This window comes from Thamnophis sirtalis, unplaced genomic scaffold, assembly GCF_051295495.1.
Source record: "Thamnophis sirtalis isolate CommonGarterSnake01/CBP01778 unplaced genomic scaffold, rThaSir2_p1.2 scaffold_2, whole genome shotgun sequence".
NCBI lineage: Eukaryota > Metazoa > Chordata > Lepidosauria > Squamata > Natricidae > Thamnophis > Thamnophis sirtalis.
Window position 1 is genome coordinate 165368869 of NW_028261382.1, and position 18270 is coordinate 165387138.

At 39.2% G+C, this 18270-nt stretch overlaps 1 protein-coding gene across 1 annotated transcript in view; it reads left to right on the top strand.

Moving 5' to 3' along the window:
* Nucleotides 1–18270, top strand: part of GPLD1 (glycosylphosphatidylinositol specific phospholipase D1) — a 40981-nt gene that overhangs the window by 1282 nt on the left and 21429 nt on the right. The window contains exons 2-13 of the mRNA XM_087707375.1: nucleotides 67–122; nucleotides 2198–2276; nucleotides 3391–3488; nucleotides 5399–5509; nucleotides 6081–6129; nucleotides 6894–6948; nucleotides 7955–8062; nucleotides 9604–9631; nucleotides 9721–9860; nucleotides 10271–10336; nucleotides 11658–11778; nucleotides 14650–14777. Of these exons, the coding sequence (XP_087563501.1) occupies nucleotides 67–122; nucleotides 2198–2276; nucleotides 3391–3488; nucleotides 5399–5509; nucleotides 6081–6129; nucleotides 6894–6948; nucleotides 7955–8062; nucleotides 9604–9631; nucleotides 9721–9860; nucleotides 10271–10336; nucleotides 11658–11778; nucleotides 14650–14777 (1039 nt within the window). The remainder of the gene's footprint in view (nucleotides 1–66; nucleotides 123–2197; nucleotides 2277–3390; nucleotides 3489–5398; nucleotides 5510–6080; nucleotides 6130–6893; nucleotides 6949–7954; nucleotides 8063–9603; nucleotides 9632–9720; nucleotides 9861–10270; nucleotides 10337–11657; nucleotides 11779–14649; nucleotides 14778–18270) is intronic.

The window sequence follows — 18270 nt, forward strand, 5'->3', positions numbered from 1 at the left end:
CTACAGTTTCTCGATCCTATTACAAATATACATCGCTAAATGTATTATGATCTTTTTTTTTTCCAGCTCATAGAGGGCTGGAATTTTTCAGCCAGCAAGATGGACAAGTTGACTATCGTAAGGTAGAAGGTTTATTATTGTAACATGAATCAGTACCATAATACTGCCAGGCTTATAGATAGGGCTAAAGATTAAATTAAATTAGGTTAGGTCAGTGTTTCTCAACCTTGGCAACTTTAAGTCCTGTGGACTTCAACTCCCAGAATTCTGGGAGTTGAAGTCCACAGGACTTAAAGTCGTCAAGGTTGAGAAACACTGGGTTAGGTTAAGTTAAGTTAAGTCAAATTTCCACTCAACTTCAAATGACTACTGGTGGTACACAATACAGGTAGTCCTCAACTTATGGTCACAGTTGAGCTCAAAATTTCAATTGCTAAGTGAGATAGTTGTTAAGTGAATTTTGCTCCATCTTACTTGCCATAGTTGTTAAGTGAATCACTGCAGTGGTTATGGTGGTATTACAGTTATTAAGTGCATCTGGCTTCCCCAGTGACTTTGCTTTGTCTGAAGATGATCCCATGATCTCAGAACTCTGCAACCACCACAAATGTGAATCAGTTGCCAAGCGTATGAATTTTCATCACATGACCATGTGGAGGCCAAAACAGTCATAAGTGTGAAAAGTGGTCATAACTCACTTCTTTCCGGTCATTTCATTTACGGTCAGTAAATGAATGGTTGTAAGTTGGGGACTACCTGCATAACAAACAAAATAGACTACAATCCAAAAACAATTAGGAAAAACCAGTTAGAAAAGCAGATGAAGAACAAGATGCTGAAGGTAGCCAAGATGGAATTCAAAAGGGGCTCCAGCCATCCTAATCCAAGGTCTGGAAGAAAAGCCAGGTTTTCAAGACTTTCTAAAATGTTATCAGAGTTAGAGCCAATCAGATTTCAGGCTGAACTTTATTTCAGTGGACAGAGACTGTGATGGAGAAAGTCTGGGTCTCAAAGGTTGAGGCTATTCAATTGAAAGAACTGAAGCACACCAACCCCATTGGCTTGAATCAGCCAAGAAAACACCACACATAAATATGGGATAGTTTTTAATTGTAGTCACTTTGTTGGGTGGGAGGAAAAATAAATAATAATTTCAATAAAATGAGTACAGTGTTTTATTTTTTCATCTTACTTAGCTAGATATGTAGGCTATTAACTATTTGTAGATATGTAGCAGAGGTGGGTTCCTACCAGTTCGCATCAGTTCGGTAGAACCGGTTCGTCAAATCTACCGAACTGGTTAGAAGAGGTTCCACCAGTGGACCCAGAAAGCAGGCCACACCTACAGAAGAGGTTCCAAAAAATTTTGAAACCCACAACTGACACACATGCACACACACGCACACGCACAGACAGACAGACTCACACAGAGAGAGAAAGAGAAAGAGAAAGAGAAAGAAAGAAAAAAAGAAAGAAAAAGTGAGAGAGGTGAAAGAAAAAAAGGAAAAAGGGACAGAGAGACAAAAGGAAGGAAAGAGAGAGAGAGAGAGAGAGAGAGAGAGAGAGAGAGAGAGAGAGAGAGAGAGAGAGAGAGAGAAGACATGGCCGGCAAGCCATTCCCACCAGGTCACATGGCCGGCAAGCCACTCCCACAAAGGAGGCCACACCCACAGAGTAGGTTCGAACATTTTTTGAAACCCACCACTGATATGTAGGAAGCTCTTTCACTGACCAGCATAATAGTTTCCTAAAAGTTGATAGATTCAATAAGCTTCTGATTAAATGCGTGGAAATGTAGGACAAATATCTATAAAGTATATTGTTATTGAATAATATGAGGAGGGATAGTTAGAGAACCAACTTCCGAGTCTGGATGCTTTTTGAGGACAGCTCTCAGAATTTTCTGTAAGCATGTTAAAAGGCATTATACTGAAAAAAAGTGCACATCTGGATTTAAGATGAATTGTTACCTTACTGCAGAAATTCCTGCTAAAGAGTATTAGCCAAGGCAGATGCCTATTTAGAACAACTTTCTAATAATTTGATACTAAAGACAAATCATGTGGAGTGACTTATCTCTCTCATGCCTTCTGTAATGTTTCAGGGGAATGATTCTGATTTTGTTAAAATAGACATGGAATTTTAAGCATTATAATAATATCTGTTTAATGCTTATTTGTTTGTTTATGTCGTGCAGTTAATACTAGCTCACCAAGATGCATATCAAGCAGGAACTGTATATCCTGATGCTTTTTATCCTGTCATCTGCCAAAGCGGTAGGAGATCCTAGGTCAAGTTATTTTTTAATATGATCACATTATTGCAAAAGTAGGCCAGTCCATTTATTAATGAAGTTGTCTGGAATACATCAATAGCAATAGCAGTTAGGCTTATATACCGCTTCATAGGGCTTTCAGCCCTCTCTAAGCGGTTTACAGAGTCAGCATATTGCCCCCAACAATCCGGGTCCTCATTTTACCCACCTCGGAAGGATGGAAGGCTGAGTCAACCCTGAGCCAGTGAGATTTGAACAGCCGAACTGCAGAACTGCAGTCAGCTGAAGTAGCCTGCAGTGCTGCATTTAACCACTGCGCCACCTCGGCTCAATAAGTGCGAATAAGTTCTTGATGCATTACAATCATGTAGGAGAACCTGTCTTCTTTAGACTTAATTCCTCTTCTTCATTAACTATGATTTTACTTTATGATTTTGGCTTACAGTATATGGGTAAATCATTCTAAATAGCCCATCTTCAAATCTAACAATAAACTGCAGTTTTTTGAAACGTTTATTAGTGCATATCATATTAAAATCAGGGCACACGCAGTGAACAGATAAAGTAGAGTCTATTTTAAATCAAGGTTGAGTTCTGTGATTTTGTGGATGTACCAATGTAGTGTAGAACGTGCTTCTCACTGCAGTCTTCTGGGAATGTTTTTGAATTTGGCATGGGATCTTGGAAGAGCCGAGGTGGCACAGTGGTTAGGGTGCAGTACTGCAGGCCACTTCAGCTGACTGTTATCTGCAGTTCAGCGGTTCTAATCTCACTGACTCAGGGTCGACTCAGCCTTCCATCCTTCCGAGGTGGGTGAAATGAGGACCCGGATTGTTGTTGGGGGCAATAGGCTGACTCTGTAAACCGCTTAGAGAGGGCTGAAAGCCCTATGAAGCGGTATATAAGTCTAACTGCTATTGCTATTGCTATTTTTATTATTCACATTATTGGGATTTATTACATGTTTTGCTGTATACATTAAAATACTTTCATGTAATACTTTGCCATTAAAATGTTACTGAATGTTAACATTCTGTATGACTAAAATGCAACATGTAGAATAAATATGAGTGTGTTTTTTTTAAAAAAAATAACTTTGTCCTCTGAATTGTCAGGGTTGTTCCATTCTGTTTCTGAAGATACTCACTGGTCACCTTTTCTCAACACAAGTATCCATTACATCAGAAAGAACTATCCGCAGCCATGGGAAGAGGTAATAACAGTTTCTGTCTGTTGTTCCCTGTGAATCAAAAACGATATTTCTCACTCACCTTTACACCTAAAAATAGAAAGTAAGAAAATCGGTGATCAATTAGACAGCTGTTTTAATTAGCTAAAAACAGAGCTTTAGGTTCTGCTCTCATTCCATCTGACTTGTGTGTGGCACGACATAACCGCGAATGTCAAAAGCGCGCCGACAACACCACGGCGCTAAAACCGCGATGTCAAAAGCACGCCGACAACAGCACGCCGACAGAAGCGCGATTTAACTTAAGGTAAGGTTTAGGGTTAGGTTTAGGGTTAGGTTTAGGGTTAGGTTTAGGGTTAGGTTTAGGGTTAGGTTTAGGGTTAGGTTTAGGGTTAGGTTTAGGGTTAGGTTTAGGGTTAGGTTTAGGGTTAGGTTTAGGGTTAGGTTTAGGGTTAGGTTTAGGGTTAGGTTTAGGGTTAGGTTTAGTTAGGTTTAGGGTTATTTTTAGGGTTATGTTACAGCGTGCTTCTGTCGGCGCGCTGTTGTCGGCGCGCTGTTGTCGCGTGGTTCTGACGGCGCGGTTTTGTCACCGCGCTTTAGTCACACGCGCTTTAGTCGACCGCAGTTTTGTGGTGGAACCGACTTGTGGTGGAAAAACTACTTTGCTGGGAAAAAAATGTAGTTGAAAATGCAGCAGTCAATATAAGCTACTCAAGGATCATTCAAATAAGGTAAACAAATAGTCTTTACTAAGAATAGTCGTCTTCTGCTGATTCTCAACTAGTCTGATATATTATTACAGTGATTATATTTTTCCGGAAAAAATGAAAGACAAACCTGAAAAGGGAGGAAATCTAAAAGAGGTTCGTAAGAATAAAACATTTTAATTGTTTATATGTATAACTTTGTTTTACAAATGCAAGTTTCAAGAGCATAACTAAGAAAAGTCTTACCAAAATATCTAGTTATTAAAAAATATAAAATGTAAATTTATTTTTTAAAAAACAGTTCCATTTCCACATTTTTCACAACGGGAAAGGCTGTGTGCTAAGTGGTAGCATTTGTACAGTAAAAGTTAAAAGGAGGAAATAAAGGCTGAAAGTGAGTTTTTGAAAAATATGTCTGAAGGACAACTTTCTGAAATAAAGGTTTAGGTTTAGGTTTAGGTTTCGTTTTATTTATATGCCGCCCTATTCCCAGCGAGACTTAGGGTGGCGCACAAACCCAAGGGGGGAAAGGGAAACACAAAAACTACAAATACAAGCATTTAAAGAATAACCAACAGCCACACAAATCGAGAGGGGAGGGGAACTCATCAACCCCAGGCCTGCCGACACAGCCAGGTTTTAACGGCTTTTCGGAAGGCCTGGAGAGAGGTGAGGGTCCAAATCTCTGCGGGGAGTTCGTTCCAAAGGGCCAGAGCTGCCACAGAGAAGGCCCTCCCCCGGGTGGTAGCCAGATGGCATTGGTTGGTAGACGGAACCCGGAGGAGGCCAGCCCTGTGTGATCTAATGGGTCTTTGGGAGGTAATTGGCAGCTGGCGGTCTCTCAAGTACCCAGGGCTATCTTTATAAGAAATGATTACTTGAGAAGATACGATTACTGTTAGTACACTCCAGAGTGATTGATTCATCTCTAATTTGGTGGTGGAAATCTCCTAAATCAAATAAGTCTATAGACTCATATTTGCTACCTTTTCCCTTCTCTCATTTATGTTTGTCTTTAGAACCATCTTTTATATGCAGTCTGACCATTTCAAATATTAAAAACTAAAGCTACCTAATTCATATTTGTGTTTGTAAAATTGCAATCAATTTTCATCACCAAATAGATTGGCTCACAGGAGTCACATATTGTCTGTCTTTTTATCTACTTGGTTTTAATGATGTTATTATTGAGTTACCTTTTTTTTTAAAAAAATAATTGGTACATAGGCTACAGAGAAGCTGGTGGCTTTTCTCTTTGGGATTGCCTCTCACATGGTGGCAGATGTAAGCTGGCACAGCTTGGGGATTGAACAAGGATTTCTACGGGCCATGGCAGCTGTAAGTAGTGTTCTGTTTCTAGGCATAGGGTTTTTCCACGTGCTTAGTTTACAACTGTGTTGATTATTTTGCTCCATCCTCACAAATGCCAATAGAATATTAAAACATAACCCAGATGCATACAGTCTGCAAAGCTTTTATAAACCACAACAAAGTGACTAATATTTCAACCACATCATTGAATATCCATATGTTGCTCTTTTAAAGTGTTTATACAGCTTATAGCAAAAATATTTGCCTGTTGGGTTTCTTTTTTAGCTTTTTATGGATGAAAACTGCTAACTGCAAAGCTGTTTATATGTTGGGGCTGAATTAAAGCACCTGGGCAAGTTCTGAAAATAGGTAGAAGAGAAACAAGAAACAGAAGGGATTTTTGCAATCAATTGATAACAAATTAGTACTGGCAGGGAATTCCTATATACACAGGCAGGGAAAAAGCCACAAGGGACTGTTTTATCTCTACAAATTGGATTAGTTTCAAAAAGAAATAATTTTTTAAAAAGCACTTAACATTTCTTTAGTTGTTAAAGAGATAATGAATTATAAATAATATTGTTCCTTTTTTATTTAGATTGATTTTCATGGCTCATATTCACAAGCTCATTCTACTGGTGATTTTGGTAATTTATGTACTTATAAATCCTAGAAAACTCTCCTTAAATTTCCTTTGAATGTCTCAAGGTTATTAGATTCCGGAGATGGCATTCTATAATTGTTTTTGAAAAGTTTATGTTTATGTATGTGAGTGTTGTTACGGTACTCATATACCATAGATCTTCTCCATTTTGGTTTTCCCTGTCCCTAGAACAAATTGGTATTCAATATATATCAGCTGCTGTTTTCAATCTCTGATATATTCCCATTGGGTATATTCTAAGGGAACTATAAATTATAGATTCCACTTTACATTAAGATGGAACTTTATTCGTAGGTCTTTGTGAGATTTTCTAAAATTGTAGATTCCCATGATGTATCACAAGGTTTTTCTGAAACTTATTTTGAGTTTCACGAGCCATTTGATCCTTGTTGCACAAGGGCTGACATTTCAAAGACTATCATTGGCATTCTAATTCCTTTGATACTGTTCCATTATGGCTATAAAACATGTGTTGCTACCTATAAGAGAGAGAGAAAACGCCAACCATCATAGAAGGGCAGTCAATCTTATATGAAAAGCCCATGTGACATATCCAATATTACTGCAATGCTTACAATATGTCATATCTGTTTGGGCTCCATTCAGACATGAATGGTTGACTTTTGAAGATTGTGTTAGATTAAATCATATGATATATAAGGGATTATATTCATAAAGTTTCAACATGAAATATTTTGTTTTTGTTCAATAAATTGATGACATACACTCATTTCATTCTGATTTTAGGGGGAGATGTGTTAAGCCAATATGAACTCGATTTTGATTATTTGAAAGCAAGCTGGTAAGAGCCCACAAATGCAATTGTTGGTGTTTGATGCATATGGACATTGATACATGCACTCATATAGCGTTGCAAATTCCAGAGAGAGAATGAGAAAGGATTACTGAAGTCTATTATTTTTTTCTTCTCAGCCAGTCAGGTGCTCAAGAACCATTGTGAACTAGAGTCTAAAATTGTATTGGATGAAGGAGATCAAGGGTAACTTGTTTAGTTTAGTAGAACATAGTCTACAGCCTTATATAATGCTAGATGGATCCGTGACCCGTCAAAAGCGCGGACGGCAAAAGCGCGATCGACAAAATCGCGCCTTTGACGTCATCACAGCGCGACGAAAAAGATCGAAAAATTCAAATAAAAATTAATAAAAATTAAATTAAAGCAAGCCGATTCACATAAAGGTAAGGGTTAGGGTTAGGGTTAGGGTTAGGGTTAGGTTAAGGGTTAGGGTTAGCTTTAGAGCGTTAGCGTTAGCGTTAGGGTTAGGATAAGGGTTAGCGTTAGGTTTTTCGTTACTTTAACAGTTAGGTTTAGGGTTAGGTTTAGGGTTAGGTTTAGGGTTAGGTTTGGGGGGCTTAGGGTAAGGTTTTCGCTTTATTTTTACATTTTTCAATCTTTTTCGTCGCGCTGTGATGACGTCACAGCGCGCTTTTGTCGAGCGCGATTTTGTCCTACGCGCTTTTGTGGTGGAACCGGATTGCCTATGTTAGTTCTTTTTCATTTGTATTTGTTAGCTAGATTTCTGTTCCTCCAGAAGCTTAAATTCCTAGAGAATTAAAAAGAATTGAACTTAAAAAAATTTTGGAATACAAAACCTGTTCTCTACAGTATATGCAAGCAGCATCATGCTACCAATTGCATATTACTGATGTAGTGTTTGATTAGTGTTCCATTTCTATAATATTTCCAATATTTTTCTCGAAGAGGAAAGAAAGAATTGCTTTAGATAATTTATTATGTCAGTGCATTTTGTTGGCCTCAATCAAAATTCTGATATTAATACTTTTAGGTATGTACCGGTTAAAGATTTACTGTCAATCTATGAGGATTATTATGGAAAGGAGGTGATAACTGAAAATACTATTGTTGACTGCACATATCTGCAACTTCTTGATCTGTAAGTCAAAGTCAAAGTTAACATGTTTTAAAACAAATGAGGAGAGTTTGTTAATTAGTGATGGGTTGTCTGGTATATAGTGAAAGTTGGACAAGATCAGGTGTAAAAAAAGGGAAGCTTTATTGAGGGGATATTTTTATATTTTGGGAAATGGACTAGTAGGATGATTATTTATCTGATAAAATACATCTAAGAGCTTAAGTAGGGCTATAAAGGATGTACAGGAGTCTTCAGTTTAATAACCACAATGGGGAGTAGAATTTTGCTAAACTATGTAGTCATTAAGCGAGTTGTCACATGACCAGACTCTGTTTTATGATCGTGTTTACTGCAATTGTTAAGTGAAACATGCAGTTATTAAGTCAATCAGGCAATCAGTCGAATTCAACATCCTCCATTGTCTTTGCTTGTTGGAAGCCAGATGGTTGCAAATCACAATCACATGAACCCGGGACACTGCAAGCATTGTAAGTGTGAGCTGGTTGGCAAGCACCCAAATTGTGATCCTGTGACCATGAGAGTCGACCAACAGCCATAACTTTGAGGACTTTTCAACGTCATTATATTTTCATTAAATAAATGGTCAAAAGTTGGGGATTACTGGTGTTGAAATAAAAAATATACATATAAAGTAAAGTGGCTAGAAGCAAAAGAGGAATGTCTTTCATAGTAAAATACAGTGATCTATCTCAATATACACATCAATCCTAATCTTTTCAATTTATAGTTTGATTTGATTTTTTGTTTCATTTTAAGAACATACATTATCTTAGGACAATGGCTATTGTATCTTTTTATTATTTATTTCTTTGGCTACTTATTAAGGTATTTTATTGCTTTTAATGCTTTAATATTTTTGCTGGTTATTTAATCTTTAAAATAGTCATAACCAGACAACTATGATTATTGGCCGAAGTCAAAATAAACAATATACATACAATATATATATTGTATATGATAGCCACCATACACTATATTTCTTTAAAGTTGCCATGTGTATTGATCCTGTTAAATAGGGCAGATTATGTTTATATAAATATCTTCATTTTAAGAGACATTCACAGTGTAACTTTGAAATCAATGTCAGGATGATAACGTATTCCAACATTTGCTAGAATCATTGCTTTCATACTAAACATTTATAATGCACTAACTTCAATAAACTATAATTAATGTTTACTATGCTTTTTCAGTGTATAGGCATAACACTGTACTAAATTGTGGCTAATCAGAACAAGGAAAGGAAAAGAAGGAGAAGAAAGGGGGCAGGAAAAATAAGAGTGTGAAACTTGTAATTTATCTCACAATGATCTGTACTTCATTCAGAACACTTTAATTGGAATTGGCTCATTATATTCCTAATAAAAAATGTTACCAGCAGTCATTTAAATGATATGTGAATTCTATGAGTTTCAAAATATCCATTGTGTCTTTTTAGTATTGTTAAAGGCAATATACAAAATTTGGTCTTCAAGCAGCATTTTTGTTATGCATTGAAAAGTTCTATAATGATAGTAAATTATAAATACTTGCTTCCATAGCTATGCCGAGATCATCGCTGCTGCCAAGGTAAATATATTTTTCTAAAAAAGAAATTCGTTGGAATTGAATGTTGAAATAGCCAACTTACTAATTAAATTGCATCTTATTCTTCACAGCTTTACCCCATCTATGCCAATAAGTCTCCATTTCTAGTGGACAAGTTCTATGACTATTTCCTTGGCGGAGTAGATGATATGGCATTCTCATCGAATAATATTTTTCAGTTAACCAGTTGGATGTTAAATTATGGGACTAGGTGAGGTATTTGTTAACAATTCCAATGATCATTCCTAGAAAAAAAACCATACTTTTTTTTCTATATGGATAAATTAATTTTTCCTCAAAAGCTTGAGTCAACCAAATTGTGATTCAAAATGTGGACAGTATAGAATGTATATTTCATTGCTGCTTGTTAGGATTTATCTTTAATGTTAACTTGTAGAGTATTATTAATAAGCTGAAAAATACTTCAGCTTTCCCATGCTTTACAGATCTGTGAAGGTCATAAATGCATGGATTGGTTGTAAAGTTACTTCATCATCACTGTTGTAACTGAATGGTCACTAAATGAAGCAGTCACTAAATAAGGAGCATGTAGGGGGAATTGTGGATATGCTAAAAACAGAAACAGGTTAAATACAATGCATCTATTAATGTTTTCTTCAGTGGCTGCTTTATTCCTGAGAATCCTTTGTTCATAAGGTGTGAAGATGAACAGAGAAACTTTCCGATGTGAGTATATTAATTAGCCTAATTTAACTAGTGGCCTGAATTAACTCTAAGGTTTATATTATGTGGAAAATAATGTAGTTTTATTTTCTGGTCATGACTTAGCAACAGAGAGAAATACCCAGTGGGATTCAGCTGGTTTGCTCCTATTTGGGAGAACTGGTTGTTAACTTTCTAAGCAGTTCGGAGAACCGGTTATTGGAAGAAATCTTATTTTGTTTTTTTCCCACTTTACAGGGTTAATCCTGTAATGAAGGCAGGAAGGAAACATTCTGGTGTTGTTTCTAGCCTAATCTTTATTGCCCTGCTTACAGAAACTGCCTCTCCGGTTAACCCTTATTACATTGTTATAGCTAAAGTGAAGCGCCCATCGACATGAGTAACATTGAGTTGGCCATGCCCACCCAGTCACATGACCATCGAGCCCCGCCTACCCAACTGGTCATTAGGGCAGAGAACCAATTGTTAAATTTTTTGAATCCCACCCCTGGAAATATTCATAGCTATGCAAAAACCAATAGCACATTTTTGGAACTACTTCCAAAACATCACTATTGCAATACAGTTGCTCTTTGGAAATATGTGATATATTTATGCCAATCCTGTTTCATTTTTTCAATTCAAATTATTCTATTTTTCTGTCTTGAATTTAAAGTGATCTTAGAAGTGCAAAGCAGAAAAGAAATGTTGTTGAGATATTATTTTATTTATGTAATTTATGCATCACCTCAGCCCAAAATGATCACTAGGTGATTTACAATTATTCATAATATTAGTAATTCAAAAAATGTCAGTAATGCGTTAATAAACATAAATACATAATTCCATTAAAATTTGCATTAAACTAATATTGATGCCAATGATTCCACAGAGAGCAATTTAGGCTACAAGAGACAATTTATGCAAAGTAAAGAGCTTCAAGTTCTTATTATTTTATTAAGCAAATTTATATGGCTGCCCAATTCACTCTTGTTGACTCTAAGTGGTTTAAATAAAGGGCTGGTATAAACTTTATAATGAAGAATTGTCATTTAAAAAAAAAATTAAAACACTAAAGTCTCCAGTGTGAAGAACGGCATAGACAACAAGGGAACGAGCATTTAAATTAAATAGAAATTTGGCTCAGAATTATTTAAGAGCAATCACAGTTTCGATTAAGAAAAACAGGAAAATCTTTTGTTATTTTGTAACTAAAATATTTAATTTTTTGTATTCATTTGTATATTTTTGCTGTCTGCAATGTGAATTTTAGCCAGCTCCACATTTATCCCATTTTTATCTTCTTATACAGAAACTTTCTACTTATTGTATCTTATTTCAATAGGTTTAAAGAATCCAGAACTCAACACCAAAAGAAAATAGCTTCGGGAGTGGCCAAATCAGTTGAAAAGAATATCAGTTATACAGAAAGAGGAGTTTATTTGAAAGTTCCCAATTGGACAATGGTAATGTCTTTTGAGTCTAAACATGAATGACAAGAATCAAATACATGATTGCAATTTAGATATTAAGTGCTGGAGATTCTCAGGATTGGGCATCTTTTGTTTCTTTAATTCTTTTAAATATTGTTCTTTCAGTAATATCCCAGCTCAGTGGTATGTGCAAGGGAGGTCAAAATAGACACAGTGTTGGTTGCAGCAGGATGATCAAACCCCTTCCACATTTGCATGTACGTGTGGCCCAGGGGTGGGTTTCTTGCCCCATTCCAACCGGTTCGGGCGCAGCGCACGCATGCGTATTAGCGTCTGTGCGATGCTCCAGCTGCTCCTGGAGGATCGCGCAGGCGCTGTATGCATCCTGCGCATGCGTGGAAGCGCAGAATTCGTCAAAACCAGGTAAGGCACGCGGGCGGGCGGGTGTGCCCTTCGCCGTTCCCGGAAGTTACTTACTTCCGGGTTCGCTGACCAACCGGTTCGCAGGGACTGCTGCGAACCAGTTGAAACCCACCCCTGGTGTGGCCTTGGCATACATGCAGAACGGCTTTGGCTTTAATCTTCTTGTAAAGTTTATTCTTATGTAAATATAGAATTTATTCTGACTAAAACTGCAGCTTTGAGTATATAATTGGGCAAGATTTGCTGGATGGATTCAGAAGAGGGAGAGAAATGAAAGTTGATGATGGGGAAAAGAGAAAGGAGCCATGCAGAAAGTGAAGCAGTTTCTCCTTGCTGAGAGAATTGGTAGCTTTGTGTAATCCTCACCAGTTTTTCAGTTCTTTTCCCAGCAATTCTATTTGCTACAAAATGAAACTGGGAATCTGATGAGGTCTAATTGTTAGGTAAGCTCCCTGTTGGGAGAGCGAGTACGTTCAGAGAAGTGTTGTGAGAGTTGTGTTGGAGAACACACAAACCAGCATACAGAGACACTGCAGTTTAAATAGGCTTTTACTTTCATGGAAATAGAGGTATCAGAGTCAAGTTATACACGAATAAGGCAGTCAGTCATCAATGTCTTTCAGTTAAGGGATAATCCAAATAACATGGTCCATAATCATACAGTTGCAAAACTTACAATAGCTCACGGCACTTTCTAATAGCCAGCTTCCAAAACACCCAGATCAGATCAGCCCAGCATCTAACAAAACAGAGAGCTAACAGTCATTCTGGCTCCCTCTTATGGCCGATTGAGGAAAACAGCAGCTAATCACATTTTACAGAATGGTTTAAAAAAAAAACAAATATAGCATTGTTACATGATTTATATATTGCCAACCCAACCGTTAGATTATATTCCTAATAATCAGTAGATTAGAGCCACGTTGTCTTCCATTAGTAGGCGTATACTCTAAGCCAGTGATAGCGAACCTTTTAGACACAGAGTGCCCAAACTGCGCGTGCATGCGTGCATGCCCCAACTGAAAGAAGTGTGTGCATGGACATGTGTGCATGTGCACACATGCGGACATGAGGTAACACACACATGGACATGCGCGCATGCGCAGCAGAGCCCCAAAGACCAGATGGTCAGTAAGAGGCAGGGCATCCCAACACTGGCAGCGTGGCAAGAGATAAGATCATTTTCTTTCATGTCCTTCTGTTTCGTCGTATGCAGGGAAACAGAAGCTCACGAAAGAAACACCACAGAGATCTGACCTGGGGCAATGGCACGTGTGCCAGCAGTGACGGCTCTGTGTGCCAACTCTGTCACGCGTGTCATAGGTTCGCCATCACGGCTCTAAGCAGTGTTTTACTCAAAAGATGGCCTACTTGGTATTTCTTGAGGAGAGGAATGGACATATTCAGTCTGCCCTGATCCACCGTGAAGGCAGACTCAGCCTGTAATTTGTTGCTCCAGTACAAAAGTGGTGATTTCCCATTGCTGCCCAGACCGTGACCCGTCAAAAGCGCGGACGGCAAAAGCGCAATCGACAAAATCGCGCCTTTGACGTCATCACAGCGCGACGAAAAAGATCGAAAAATTCAAATAAAAATTAATAAAAATTAAATTAAAGCAAGCCGATTCACATAAAGGTAAGGGTTAGGGTTAGGGTTAGGGTTAGGGTTAGGGTTAGGTTAAGGGTTAGGGTTAGCTTTAGAGCGTTAGCGTTAGCGTTAGGGTTAGGATAAGGGTTAGCGTTAGGTTTTTCGTTACTTTAACGGTTAGGTTTAGGGTTAGGTTTAGGGTTAGGTTAAGAGTTAGGTTTAGGGTTAGGTTTAGGGTTAGGTTTGGGGGGGTTAGGGGAAGGTTTTAGCTTTATTTTTACATTTTTTCGATCTTTTCCGTCGCGCTGTGATGACGTCACAGCGCGCTTTTGTCGAGCGCGATTTTGTCCTACGCGCTTTTGTGGTGGAACCGCCCAGACAAGCTACGTTTAGTGAAAAGTCAGTGAATAATTTAGTGATGGGGGCAGGAGGGAGGCGGAGGGAGAAGCAAGTCTTTCTGGTGCTGGGAAAATTGGTGCCAAAAAGACTCACTTCCCCTTCTTCTCTTTTTTTTCATTTTTCTTACCCTCATTGTATATCAGCCTCAGTAGTGTACCATTATCTACAATATGAATGAGCACTATGCTGGTACTTAATTGACAAAATGGACAGCAGATTTAAAAAAAGTTTTGTTCCCCCCAGGAAAACCTCTCTAGTTAGCAAACAATTCAAGAAACACAAGTACCGTGTGTTGCATTGATATCTTCTGTATAGTGAAACCAGCACTCTAATACAGCCATAGCTGTGCTGATATCATGCTAGGCTTCTTCACTGCAATAATGTCTCTGGAAAATGAGAAATGGACATTTACATCTAATATAAATTGCTACTCCAGTATCAATTAAATAGTAAAATAGTTTTTGGTCACATATTATTTACCAGAATTATTTTCAGTTCCAAAATAGGGATATAACAGGGAGTTTGATTAACGTGTTGGGAGTCCCACAGCGACACTCATCAAAATACATCACCAAGCCCAGTGCGTCATATTTTCTGAAAACGCCATATGCAAAACTCGGATCGTGAGTGCTGATTTATTCCTTTGTTTCTGCTGCTTTATCTATATAAATATGTATTGTTTAAATGAATTTGCATTATCCGAATACTTTTACTATCTCTATAATGTTTGCTTTACTGGTTTAGGAATAAACTTGCCAGAATGTTAGTGAATGAATATCTATTCATTCGGCGACTTCAGCTAGTACAGAACGCAGCCGCGCGAGTGATTGCGGGTGCACCCCGATTCACCCGCATTACACCTATCCTCCGCGAGCTGCGCTGGCTACCTGTCGATCTCCGGATGCGCTTCAAGGTGCTATTGATCACCCATAAAGCCCTACATGGCAGTGGATCTGGATACTTGAGAGACCGCCTTCTGCCAATTACCTCCCTACGACCTATACGATCTCATAGATTAGGCCTCCTCCGCATTCCATCGGCCAGCCAGTGTCGGCTGGCAACTACAAGGAGGAGGGCCTTTTCAGCAGTGGCCCCGACCCTTTGGAACGAGCTCCCCGTAGAGATTCGTACCCTCTCCACCGTCCAGGCCTTCCGCACAGCCTTGAAGAACTGGCTCGCCCGTCAGGCCTGGGGATAAGGATTGCTACCCCGCCCGAATGTTGTATGCATGTTGCTCATTATTTTATTATGTGTTGTTGTCTCAACGTTGTATCCCCCCTTCCCTGGTTTTCTGTGCGCCGCCCTGAGTCCCCTCAGGGAAAAGGGCGGCCTACAAATACAAATAAACCTCTAAACCTCTAAACCTCTATGCCAGTGATGTGCAGTCAGGGGAGGAAGGGGAGGCACAGCCTCACCACTGTCAATCATGAAAAGGAAAAAAAAATGTAAACGGGAAAAGGCGAGTGCTGAGGTTAGGCTAGCTAGCTGCTGCCACACCGTGAATGACTGCCTGTTTAAAAAAGCCTCTAAAAAAAGCGCCCTCTACTATGAGGCAGGAGAACTGCATGGCTCATCTAGTCTGGCTTTTTAGGCGCTCGAGCAGAGTTAAGCGAGGGTTAAAAGCCTAAAAAATCCCGAGGTAGTTGAGGTTCTCCTGCCTTATAGTACAGGGCGCATTTTTTAGAGGCTTCAACTCTGTCATTCTGTTTAAAGCTGCAGCGTCGCGCTCACTCTTCCTCCTCTCTTTCTCCGTTTCTGATGCCCCCCATCCCACGCTCCCTCTTTTCCTTCAAATTTCCTTTTTTTCTTTTTTCTTTAATAAGTGCAATGCTCAGGCATTCTCTCCTCTCCCGCAACACCCCACTGATTAAAGCACTTTCTTTCGCCCGCCTGTGCTCGCGGCAGCCCGCCAGCACAGGCAGGTGAAAGAGACTTTCTTTCGTCGACTTGTGCTCGTGGCAGAGCTCAGGCGGGCTGCTGCAAGCACAGGCGGGCAAAAGAAAGTGCTTTAGTCAGTGGAGTGTCGGGAGAGAGGACTGCCTCACCAGCCATAAACCTCACCACACTCTCAAACTTCCCGCCCTCCTCTCAAAAGGCAACTGGATTTTCCTTTGAAAATATTTCACTTCTCCTCCAAGACGTTTCTTCAGTTCTAGCTAACTGGATGGAGAATGAAAGGATTTATATTCTTTGCAGTTGGTTGGTTGTTACCATGCGGAGAGTCGTTGAGGCCACTTGGGGGTTTACCTGTATCCTCAGAGTGCAAATGAGTATGGAACTTTCTTGGAACTGTTGAAAGGACTGTGTTGTAAACAGGAGATAAATGGCGCCATAGCGCCCCCTCCCCTCCCCTCCGTGTTGAGGAAGAGCTATTCAATTTTAATATAAATAGCATCTTTGACTCATCTTTCAAACCACTGGTCCTCTCTGTCCAGAATGTGAACTTTGCTCTCTTCAGAAGAATGACCCTTGTCTTTCAGATACAGATGGATTGTTGAATCCTGTCCTAATGAGTTGGTTCTCTTGAGTTATGCCATGCATTTTTGAAGGGGATGTTTTATTTCCCCAGGCCTACACATTTGTCACTGCATATACAACATTGCTCTTTTTATGCCTGGGTGTTTTGCCCTTAGGGGGTGGGGGAAAAGCTTATATGATAATGTATTCCTGGGTTTAAACAGTTGTGTGTTGTGTTTGTTGAAAATCCATCCTGAGCTTTTCTGATATTCCTGCAACATATGGAATGACAATATTGCTCCATTTGTTTTTATCTTCTTTTCTGTCTCTTGGGAAAGTGCTATTATTGAAACTTTTTGTGGATTTGAGGAAGGCTCAGTTAGGGTAGCTACAAATTCTGAGGGCTTCCTTGATGTATTTGTGTTGTTCCATTCTCCCCCTCCCCAAAAGTAACATTAAAAAAAAGCAAATAGAAAATGAGATAGAAGTGAAATCTGGTAATGTAATAGGCTGTTGGGCAATTATCAAGAAAGGTGTTTGAAGTATGTTGGCATTTCTGGGTTTAAGTTGGGCTGCCTGATTTCTCTTCAGGACTTCTATGGAATTACATCTATAACTAGAAACTATCCAATTATTTTTGAAATCTGCACAGGAAATGTCATACAAATGGACATTGGCACCAGAGATGGGTTGATCCCGGTCCGGCTTGGATTGGGCAAACCGGTAGTGGCGACTGTTGCGATATACGTGCAGGTATGCATCTGCCATACTGTAACACGTATAGAACAGAAGCAATAATTAACCATATGATTAAATCAGTAAACTAAAAGCAATAATTGGCCATATGATTAGATCAGTAAGACAAACTGTCCAACTCCAAGCGTTGATTAAATCAGTACCCTTAACACTAAGCAGATCAGCAACCACAGACTTGTAACTAAGCGTTGATTAAATCAGGGGTTACAACTGTTTAACTCTCAAACATTAATTAAGCATTGGATGTTTGCATGATGATAAAAGGTTTATTGACTATGAGTGTTCTTCGAGTCTACATGAGTAAATGAGTTACCATATGCTGTAAGCTTGCACAATCATGATTGGTCCCCATTGGCTATGTGAATCCACCCCTCCCTTGTGTATGCTCAATAAAAAAGGACCCCCAGACTTCGTTCTGGGTCGGTTTCGTCCCGAAGGAAATTCGTGTCCGAGTCTTCTTTCCTCATTGGCTTCATGAACCACCCGCGGAGAAATCGCATCTGGTGACCCCGACGTGATCCGTGCTGCCCATCTCATCTCACCCTCGGCCGGGAAAAGCCTCGCATCCAGGGCCGGCCGTCTGCGAACGGAGCACCCTCTCAATTCGTGAGTATGGGATCGGGTTTCTCGAAAGAACAGGAAGCGCACCTTCATGAGCTTCAGGATATCTAAATTTTCTAGTGTAATTATTCAAGCGATGGGCAAGTCGCTTCCCGTTTTCCCCTCAAAAGCATTTAATTGACTTATTGACTGATGTCTAAAATCATTGTCCAATCTACCCGGAAAAAGGGGTCTTTAAAACTCTCCTTATGGATAAAATTGGGCACCTACTTCCATGAGGAACCCCGAGCCCCTCCGGGCGTTTTAACAACATGGCGTTTACTTATCAAAAAAGCCTAGCAA